Source organism: Procambarus clarkii, chromosome 5 (genome assembly GCF_040958095.1).
Source record: "Procambarus clarkii isolate CNS0578487 chromosome 5, FALCON_Pclarkii_2.0, whole genome shotgun sequence".
In the NCBI taxonomy this organism is placed as follows: domain Eukaryota; kingdom Metazoa; phylum Arthropoda; class Malacostraca; order Decapoda; family Cambaridae; genus Procambarus; species Procambarus clarkii.
In genome coordinates, this window is record NC_091154.1 from 6,079,063 (window position 1) to 6,090,069 (window position 11,007).

Here is an 11,007-nt window from a genome sequence, read left to right on the forward strand (position 1 = left end):
CCCAGGGGCAAGATTCATAAAGCGGTTACGCAAGTACAGTACTTACGAATGTGTACATCTTTCCTCAATCTTTGACGGCTTTGGTTACATTTATTAAACAGTTTACAGGCATGACAACTTCCCAATCAACTGTTGTTATTGTTACAAACAGCCTCCTAGTGCTTCAGAGCTCATTAACTGTTTAATAATTGTAAACATAGCCGCCAAAGATTGAGAAAAGATGTACAGGTTCGTAAGTACTTGCATAACTGCTTCGTGAATCTGGCCCCTGTGCATTAACAGTATGTAAATTATTTAATATAAACTATTTCTAAAATTGCAATAATTTGTTAACAATATTTACTAATAAAATGTGTAAGAATAGTAAAAAGAGATGAAAATGAACAGTCGACTTGAGGTTACTATACGTGTATAATACCTCACTGGTCCAGCATTTTTTGCCATTTGATTTTGGCATCCAGGTCTGGTTATGGATTTGGGCAAGCTGTTCTATATTTCTCAAACAAATTCCTCTGTTGGGCAGTTTCTCTCTAAGAGGTCTGTGTAATTTTGGAGGTTGCACTGTATGGGAGTTCTTGGTGACTTTAATGATTTTTCTCCCAAGTTAATATGGCCCCTCGTCTCACTTATTAGGACAACACAGTGTGCATACCCAGCAGCTCTTGTATTAACTTAACTGTAATCATTCTCTATTCCTTAACCCCCCTACCCTCCATATCATTCACCCTCTGGCTTTCTGATGGATTTCTGAGGATGCTTTCCATCCTTAGAAATGGTCCTTATCCTGTATTTTCCTCCCCATCCTCAGAAATGGTCCTTATCCTGTCCTTATCTTATCCTCCCCCCATTCTCAGAAATGGTCCTTATCCTGTCTTTTACTCCCCATCCTCAGAAATAGTCTTTATCCTGTCTGTTCCTCCCCATCCTCAGAAATGGTCCTTATCCTGGCGTTATCTTATCCTTATCCTCCCCCATCCTCAGAAATGGTCCTTATCCTGACTTTTACTCCCCATCCTTGGAAACATGTTTTGAGAGGCACATTTATCCTTCTTGTTGATGCTTCTCGAGGACATAGTACTATATACAAGGCCAAAGCATTAACCAGACTGCTTTATCCACCAGTACCCTGCACCCAATACAGCACCTTAGTATGGCTTTGTAGGGTTTCTCGGGGGCTGCACACGACTGTGGTCGCTACAGATATTTGTGTTCACTTGGCAGTCACCCTGGCTTTGGTGGATGGGTGTAGTCTAATTTAACCTTTCATTATTTTCTCAGATGTTAGTATATGTATTTTCCTACGTGCAGCGTTACTTGCTGTTCTTGTTATAAAATTAACATGTTATGAATTGTATGGCCATATAGATTTATTTTTATATTTAGTATTATGAGTTTAGCTATCAAATGTGTGTGCTACTGCATAAGATTAGAAATGACTGACGTTTGCAATACCGTAGTGTAACGATCTCCGTAGCATTAACCAGCTTTTTAGTTAGTGTAGTTTGTCCATCTAATATGTGCCTCTTGTTATGGCAGGAGTTGACGGTCAGTACTAGGGCATCCATAAATACAGTACTGTATTGACATTTCTGTGGCATACTAGAGTACAAGTTTCAAGTGCATGAGAGGGATTAATAAGAAATGTTCAGTAATTTAAGATTTGTTTTAGAAAATGCCGAAATGAATTCTACTAATGTCGTACCCGCCTAGTTGTGCTTGCGGGTGGTTGAGCTTTGGCTCTTTGGTCAGATGGTTGTGTATGCCTCCTAGTGTCACTTTATGACAGTCAGAGGATAGATGGGTAAGCTTTGTCGAGGTCTTAACGTAATGGGTTTGGTGTAGCATTAGCACTTGCTATAGAACTATACAAGAAAATCAGATAAATTTAGGATGCTTTGAAAGATAATATAATTGAAAAATCTGTATATTATAAAGTGTGACGAGGCTTTATAGGTATCATAATCTATTGAGTACCATCAGAGTGGTCAATATGTTTGTAAGTGAATGTGTAGTACCGTACGTAAAATATTTTTGGAATAGCATATATAATATGAGAGTAAATGTCTGGTGGGTACTATTGGAGTAGCGGCAGTGAGAGGGATAGTTCCCTAATGAGTTGTTGGTGGGAGAGTGTGTCCCCCATGTTGAGTAGTGTCAGTGGGACGGATAGTCCCGTGTTGGGTAGTGTCAGTGAGACGGATTGTCCTGTGTTGAGTAGTGTCAGTGGGACGGATAGTCCCGTGTTGAGTAGTGTCAGTGAGACGGATAGTCCCGTGTTGAGTAGTGTCAGTGGGACGGATAGTCCCGTGTTGAGTAGTGTCAGTGGGACGGATAGTCCCGTGTTGGGTAGTGTCAGTGAGACGGATTGTCCTGTGTTGAGTAGTGTCAGTGGGACGGATAGTCCCGTGTTGAGTAGTGTCAGTGAGACGGATAGTCCCGTGTTGAGTAGTGTCAGTGGGACGGATAGTCCCGTGTTGAGTAGTGTCAGTGGGACGGATAGTCCCGTGTTGAGTAGTGTCAGTGAGACGGATTGTCCTGTGTTGAGTAGTGTCAGTGGGACGGATTGTCCCGTGTTGAGTAGTGTCAGTGGGACGGATAGTCCCGTGTTGAGTAGTGTCAGTGGGACGGATAGTCCCGTGTTGAGTAGTGTCAGTGAGACGGATTGTCCTGTGTTGAGTAGTGTCAGTGGGACGGATTGTCCCGTGTTGAGTAGTGTCAGTGGGACGGATAGTCCTGTGTTGAGTAGTGTCAGTGGGACGGATAGTCCCGTGTTGAGTAGTGTCAGTGGGACGGATAGTCCCGTGTTGAGTAGTGTCAGTGAGACGGATAGTCCCGTGTTGAGTAGTGTCAGTGGGACGGATAGTCCCGTGTTGAGTAGTGTCAGTGGGACGGATTGTCCTGTGTTGAGTAGTGTCAGTGGGACGGATAGTCCCGTGTTGAGTAGTGTCAGTGAGACGGATAGTCCCGTGTTGAGTAGTGTCAGTGGGACGGATAGTCCCGTGTTGAGTAGTGTCAGTGGGACGGATAGTCCCGTGTTGAGTAGTGTCAGTGGGACGGATTGTCCTGTGTTGAGTAGTGTCAGTGGGACGGATTGTCCCGTGTTGAGTAGTGTCAGTGAGACGGATAGTCCCGTGTTGAGTAGTGTCAGTGGGACGGATAGTCCCGTGTTGAGTAGTGTCAGTGGGACGGATTGTCCCGTGTTGAGTAGTGTCAGTGGGACGGATAGTCCCGTGTTGAGTAGTGTCAGTGGGACGGATAGTCCCGTGTTGAGTAGTGTCAGTGGGACAGATAGTCCCGTGTTGAGTAGTGTTAATGGGAAGAATAGTCCGGTGTTGAATAGTGTTAATGGGAAGAATAGTCCAATGTTGAATAGTGTTAATGGGAAGAATAGTCCGGTGTTGAATAGTGTTAATGGGAAGAATAGTCCAGTGTTGAATAGTGTTAATGGGAAGAATAGTCCAGTGTTGAATAGTGTTAATGGGAAGAATAGTCCGGTGTTGAATAGTGTTAATGGGAAGAATAGTCCAATGTTGAATAGTGTTAATGGGAAGAATAGTCCGGTGTTGGATAGTGTTAATGGGAAGAATAGTCCGGTGTTGAATAGTGTTAATGGGAAGAATAGTCCGGTGTTGGATGGTGTTAATGGGAAGAATAGTCCGGTGTTGAATAGTGTTAATGGGAAGAATAGTCCGGTGTTGAATAGTGTTAATGGGAAGAATAGTCCGGTGTTGAATAGTGTTAATGGGAAGAATAGTGAGAAGGTAGACATGCGAGACTGTCGGTACATTATGTAAACATACAGAAGGATGGGAGGAAAATGTGTGGGGTTGCATGAATGAGAAGTAATGAGATTCATCTTCAAATTAAGACGAATCATTGGGTCTTGTACTCTAGTTTCAACATAACTGTAATAACATAATAGCAACACCATAGCTAGATGTTATTTGTGATGTAGTTGTAGGCTTGACGCACTAAAATGTTCATTTTAAATATGAAGATGATCACAAATAGTTGTATATCGTTCATTTTCAGCAGACTTGTGTGTACTGTATGTAAATATTTCCTACATTTTGAGTGTACTGTAGTTCTAGCTTAACATTTCAACTTAACCATAAATGCTTAACATGTTAATTTTATAATGATTTTTACATTAGAAATTTAAGAATGGGTTAAACTTATAAAGTTTGTTTTAATATCAGTAAGTAATAATTTAGTGAAGAGTTTGAAAATCTCCTGTGAAATATATGCAGCAATTCGTTGTAACAGTGAAATATAATTAATTAGTATAGAGAATGTTTGTTATATATATATATGTTCGTAAGTGATTCGCTTGCCTGCAGTTCCCAGGATTGCCTGCTCTTGAGTTCACGCCACCGGCGGTATTCCAAGACATGACAGACTGTGTGAGCCGAATATTTAACTTTGTCAAGTGGGACCGAGAAATCTTCCCGCCCAAGAATCGTCACTTTACGGCAGTATACGCCCGAGACAAAGATTACCTGTGAGTATTTATGAGCTTCTTATATGAAGATTTGGTAAGTTCTTGGCATTTGTGAGCTCCTTGTAAGGATTGAGTGCATGATGTACTCAATTTGTGAGTGAGCTGTACATGGTGGTTGTGTACATTACCGTAAATGGTGTACGAGCTTACGAACTATTATTGTGTATTATAATCCTGGTAGACACTCCAACCTTGTTAATTGTCAATTTAAGTGGATACACGGGCCCTTGACATACTGCATATGCCAATACAGTAATTTCATCTTTTGACATATTCAATAGATAAAAATAATTTATTCAGTAGTATAAAGGAATTTATACAGTAAACTAATTTATTGAAATATGAACCAGTTTTGTGAGTTTATTGTTACATATAGAGTAATAGATTATTTTCACACACACACGCACACACACACACACGAGGCCAAGACCGTCAGTAGTTTCAAAGCGTTATATGACAAAGAGTGCTGGGAAGACGGGACACCACGAGCGTAGCTCTCATCCTGTAACTACACTTAGGTAATTACACTTAGGTAATTACACACACACACACACACACACACACTCACACTCACACTCACACTCACACACACATAAACACACACAATTGGAATTGATAAAATCAACAGGGAAGATTTCCTGAGACCTGGCACTTCAAGAACAAGAGGTCATAGATTTAAACTAGCTAAACACAGATGCCGAAGAAATATAAGAAAATTCACCTTCACAAATAGAGTTGTAGACGGTTGGAACAAGTTAAGTGAGAAGGTGGTGGAGGCCAAGACCGTCAGTAGTTTCAAAGCGTTATATGACAAAGAGTGCTGGGAAGACGGGACACCACGAGCGTAGCTCTCATCCTGTAACTACACTTCGGTAAATTACACTTAGGTAATTACACACACACACACACACACACACACACACACACACACAAGTGTAATAGTGAAAGTATTGGAAAAACTAATCAAAACTAAATGGGTAGAACACCTAGAGAGAAATGATATAATATCAGACAGACAGTATGGTTTTCGATCTGGAAGATCCTGTGTATCGAATTTACTCAGTTTCTATGATCGAGCCACAGAGATATTACAGGAAAGAGATGGTTGGGTTGACTGCATCTATCTGGACCTAAAAAAGGCTTTCGACAGAGTTCCACATAAGAGGTTGTTCTGGAAACTGGAAAATATTGGAGGGGTGACAGGTAAGCTTCTATCATGGATGAAAAATTTTCTGACTGATAGAAAAATGAGGGCAGTAATCAGAGGCAATGTATCAGAATGGAGAAATGTCACAAGTGGAGTACCACAGGGTTCAGTTCTTGCACCAGTGATGTTTATTGTGTACATAAATGATCTACCAGTTGGTATACAGAATTATATGAACATGTTTGCTGATGATGCTAAGATAATAAGAAGGATAAGAAATTTAGATGACTGTCATGCCCTTCAAGAAGACCTGGACAAAATAAGTATATGGAGCACCACTTGGCAAATGGAATTTAATGTTAATAAATGTCATGTTATGGAATGTGGAATAGGAGAACATAGACCCCACACAACCTATATATTATGTGAGAAATCTTTAAAGAATTCTGATAAAGAAAGAGATCTAGGAGTGGTTCTAGATAGAAAACTATCACCTGAGGACCACATAAAGAATATTGTGCAAGGAGCCTATGCTATGCTTTCTAACTTCAGAATTGCATTTAAATACATGGATGGCGATATACTAAAGAAATTGTTCATGACTTTTGTTAGGCCAAAGCTAGAATATGCAGCTGTTGTGTGGTGCCCATATCTTAAGAAGCACATCAACAAACTGGAAAAGGTGCAAAGACATGCTACTAAGTGGCTCCCAGAACTGAAGGGCAAGAGCTACGAGGAGAGGTTAGAAGCATTAAATATGCCAAAACTAGAAGACAGAAGAAAAAGAGGTGATATGATCACTACATACAAAATAGTTACAGGAATTGATAAAATCGACAGGGAAGACTTCCTGAGACCTGGAATTTCAAGAACAAGAGGTCATAGATTTAAACTAGCTAAACACAGATGCCGAAGAAATATAAGAAAATTCACCTTCGCAAATAGAGTGGTAGACGGTTGGAACAAGTTAAGTGAGAAGGTGGTGGAGGCCAAGACCGTCAGTAGTTTCAAAGCGTTATATGACAAAGAGTGCTGGGAAGACGGGACACCACGAGCGTAGCTCTCATCCTGTAACTACACTTAGGTAATTACACTTAGGTAATTACACACACACACACACACACACTGTGGAAGGTGAAGGTGGAGGAGGCAGAAGTCACACTGCAGTAAGCTCCTGGAAATATCGAATTACCTAAGTATTGGGCACAGGTTGAGGGCTACAGTGGTGTCCCAGGTTACATAAAGGTTCAGGGAAGAGTAAAAGCAAATAAAATACAATAAACAAGTAAAACTGAGTGAAAATAGCCGAGTGGAAAAGTTTGTTTTGGTCTAGAACAAAATCAAAGATGGCCGCCGCCACCACCCCCACTGAGAAGGTAGACACACCAACAGCTGATGGTTTCAAAGGATTCTCAACACAAGATATAAGGAAAGGAGGTGTTCTTGGCAGGTTAGAGATAATTGAGGACATGCAAATGAAGTATGAAGAAAAAGTGCTTAAATTAGAAGAGGACAATGGAGCTCTTTGGAGTGAGCTTTGCACTCTAAAAGGGAGTATGCTTCAACAAGGTAAGATTATTACTGCATTAACAGACAAGGTAACAAATCAGGAGGAGCAAATCAAGGAACTAGTGAAAGAAAATGAGGCATGGAAAGTGAAGTGTGGTGACTTTGAAGAAATAAACAAGAAAATAGACTCATATGGTGAACAACTCCAAGCAAGCCTAAGGGCTAACATAGAGTTAGGTAAGGATCTCCAACTGGAAACTTCACTGACAACTCACATAGAGGAGGTGAATAAAGAACTAGAAAAGTATAAAGAAGAAATAAAAGCGACATATGCTGAAGTTGTAAAAGAAAAAAGAGACTATCAAAGAAGTGTGTTCGGAAGTCAAAACCAGAAATGACCAACAAGAAGCAGAAATTAGGCAAGCAATTAGGAAAGAACTGGTTACCAATAGTAAACTGGTACAAAACACTGCAGATAGAACTAAGTCCATAATCATTTTTGGATGTTTAGAGAAGGAAATTTCATCTAGGGTGGACCGAGCGGCAGAAGAGATGAAAATCATAGAGAAAATAGTAGGTTTAGGAGAAGGCTCAAAGGAAAATGTCAGTGATTTTAGAAGAATAGGAAAATATGAGAAAGAAAAGAACCGCCCCTTAAGGGTGACATTTAATGGAGTGAAAAACATGATGGAAGTGCTAAGAAATGCCAGGAAACTGCAGAGTGATGAGGTTGGCAAATCTTGGTCAATAAGACAAGACCTCTCCAAGGAAGACAGAGAAAAGCTAAAAATGAACCTAATTGAGGCAAAACGTCTAAATGGGGATAGAAATGAAGACAGAAATTCTTTTTTTTACAAAGTGACAGGGACTGGAAAGCTTGTGAAATGGTACATAAAAACAAAGCAACAAGATCAGTAGTGGAAGGGGGAGTAAAGAGCAAAGGAAAAGGGAACATGTTCCTGAAAATTGTATATACCAACATAGATGGAGTGAGGTCAAAAACTTTGGAGTTGCAAGATATAATCCAGCTTAGGGTCCCAGATATTGTTGCATTATCAGAGACGAAACTTGAAGGAAATATAATAAATGAAGTCGTATTCCCAAGAGGCTATTCAGTTTGGAGACGTGACAGGAAAAATAGGAAGGGAGGAGGAGTGGCTGTACTGGTGAAAAAACACCTGAAGGTAAAAGAGTTAATATTTGAAAACCCTCGAGATATTGACATAATGGCATTGCAGGTCTGGAATCAGGATGATAAGCTGATAATTGTAAATACATACAGCCCACCAGCAAGCAACACATGGACAAAGGAAGAACTGGATGACAAACGAGAGGGCCTCATAATGGTCATGAGAGATATTATTGTACAAGCAGATAAAGATAAATCACGACTGTTGATACTGGGGGACTTCAACTTTAGAGCAATAGACTGGGAGGCCTATGAAGCAAGAACGGAGGACTTTTGGACATGCAGATTTGTGAACCTCATTCTGGAGACATTCTTGTATCAACACATAAAGCAAGCCACAAGAATGAGGGAAGGAGATGTACCGTCAGTACTGGATCTAGTATTCACCAGGAAAGAAGAAGAGATTTTTGACATCCAGTACCTTCCTCCCTTGGGAAAGAGTGATCACGTCCTGTTGGACATTAAATATGCTTTAAGATATCATCTAGAAGAAAATGGGGACATTGAAACAGTTGATAAACTCGATTTAAGGAGAGGCAACTATGGGGAACTTCGAAATTTTTTTTAATGAGTGTAATTGGACAGAATTGTTGCTAGGCAGGGAAGTAAATGAAATGTATGCCAAATTTTTAAAACTATACGAGGAAGGCACACAAACATTCATACCAAAACAGAGACGCAGGGCCAGAAAACAGGATTGGTTCGACAGAAATTGTGAGAGGGCAAGAGACCAAAAGACACAAAAATGGAATCAGTATAGGAAGAGGCCAAACCCCCAAACATACCAGCGATACAAAGATGCGAGAAACAACTATACAGCAGTAAGGAGAGAGGCAGAAAGAAATTTTGAAAAAGGGATAGCAGATAAATGTAAAACAGAACCGGGCCTATTCTACAAATTCATAAACAACAAATTGCAGGTAAAGGATAATATCCAGAGGTTGAAAATGGGAAACAGATTCACGGAAAATGAAAAGGAAATGTGTGAAACATTAAATGAAAAGTTCCAAAGTGTGTTTGTACAAAATGAAATCTTCAGAGAACCAGACACAATAAGAATTCCAGAGAACAACATAGAGCGGATAGAGGTGTCTAGAGATGAAGTGGAAAATATGCTAAAGGAGCTCAGGAAGAACAAAGCAGCTGGTCCAGATGGCGTTTCACCATGGGTTCTGAGAGAATGTGCATCTGAACTCAGCATTCCACTTCACCTGATCTTTCAAGCATCCCTGTGTACAGGAATCGTAGCAGACGTGTGGAAACAGGCTAACATAGTTCCAATCTACAAAAGTGGCAGCAGGGAAGACCCCCTCAATTATAGACCTGTATCATTGACAAGTGTAATAGTGAAAGTATTGGAAAAGCTAATCAAAACTAAATGGGTAGAACACCTGGAGAGAAATGATATAATATCAGACAGACAGTATGGTTTTCGATCTGGAAGATCCTGTGTATCGAATTTACTCAGTTTCTATGATCGAGCCACAGAGATATTACAGGAAAGAGATGGTTGGGTTGACTGCATCTATCTGGACCTAAAAAAGGCTTTCGACAGAGTTCCACATAAGAGGTTGTTCTGGAAACTGGAAAATATTGGAGGGGTGACAGGTAAGCTTCTATCATGGATGAAAAATTTTCTGACTGATAGAAAAATGAGGGCAGTAATCAGAGGCAATGTATCGGAATGGAGAAATGTCACAAGTGGAGTACCACAGGGTTCAGTTCTTGCACCAGTGATGTTTATTGTGTACATAAATGATCTACCAGTTGGTATACAGAATTATATGAACATGTTTGCTGATGATGCTAAGATAATAGGAAGGATAAGAAATTTAGATGACTGTCATGCCCTTCAAGAAGACCTGGACAAAATAAGTATATGGAGCACCACTTGGCAAATGGAATTTAATGTTAATAAATGTCATGTTATGGAATGTGGAATAGGAGAACATAGACCCCACACAACCTATATATTATGTGAGAAATCTTTAAAGAATTCTGATAAAGAAAGAGATCTAGGAGTGGTTCTAGATAGAAAACTATCACCTGAGGACCACATAAAGAATATTGTGCAAGGAGCCTATGCTATGCTTTCTAACTTCAGAATTGCATTTAAATACATGGATGGCGATATACTAAAGAAATTGTTCATGACTTTTGTTAGGCCAAAGCTAGAATATGCAGCTGTTGTGTGGTGCCCATATCTTAAGAAGCACATCAACAAACTGGAAAAGGTGCAAAGACATGCTACTAAGTGGCTCCCAGAACTGAAGGGCAAGAGCTACGAGGAGAGGTTAGAAGCATTAAATATGCCAAAACTAGAAGACAGAAGAAAAAGAGGTGATATGATCACTACATACAAAATAGTTACAGGAATTGATAAAATCGACAGGGAAGACTTCCTGAGACCTGGAATTTCAAGAACAAGAGGTCATAGATTTAAACTAGCTAAACACAGATGCCGAAGAAATATAAGAAAATTCACCTTCGCAAATAGAGTGGTAGACGGTTGGAACAAGTTAAGTGAGAAGGTGGTGGAGGCCAAGACCGTCAGTAGTTTCAAAGCGTTATATGACAAAGAGTGCTGGGAAGACGGGACACCACGAGCGTAGCTCTCATCCTGTAACTACACTTAGGTAATTACACTTAGGTAATTACACA

The 11,007-nt window shown here is 40.2% G+C and overlaps 1 protein-coding gene across 9 annotated transcripts in view; it reads left to right on the forward strand.

The window, feature by feature from the left end:
- Nucleotides 1-11,007, forward strand: part of subdued (anoctamin 1) — a 165,089-nt gene that overhangs the window by 94,883 nt on the left and 59,199 nt on the right. For all 9 annotated transcript variants that reach the window (XM_069338946.1, XM_069338942.1, XM_069338959.1 and 6 more), the window contains one exon: nucleotides 4,341-4,501. In XM_069338946.1, coding sequence (XP_069195047.1) covers nucleotides 4,341-4,501 — 161 coding nt within the window. The remainder of the gene's footprint in view (nucleotides 1-4,340; nucleotides 4,502-11,007) is intronic.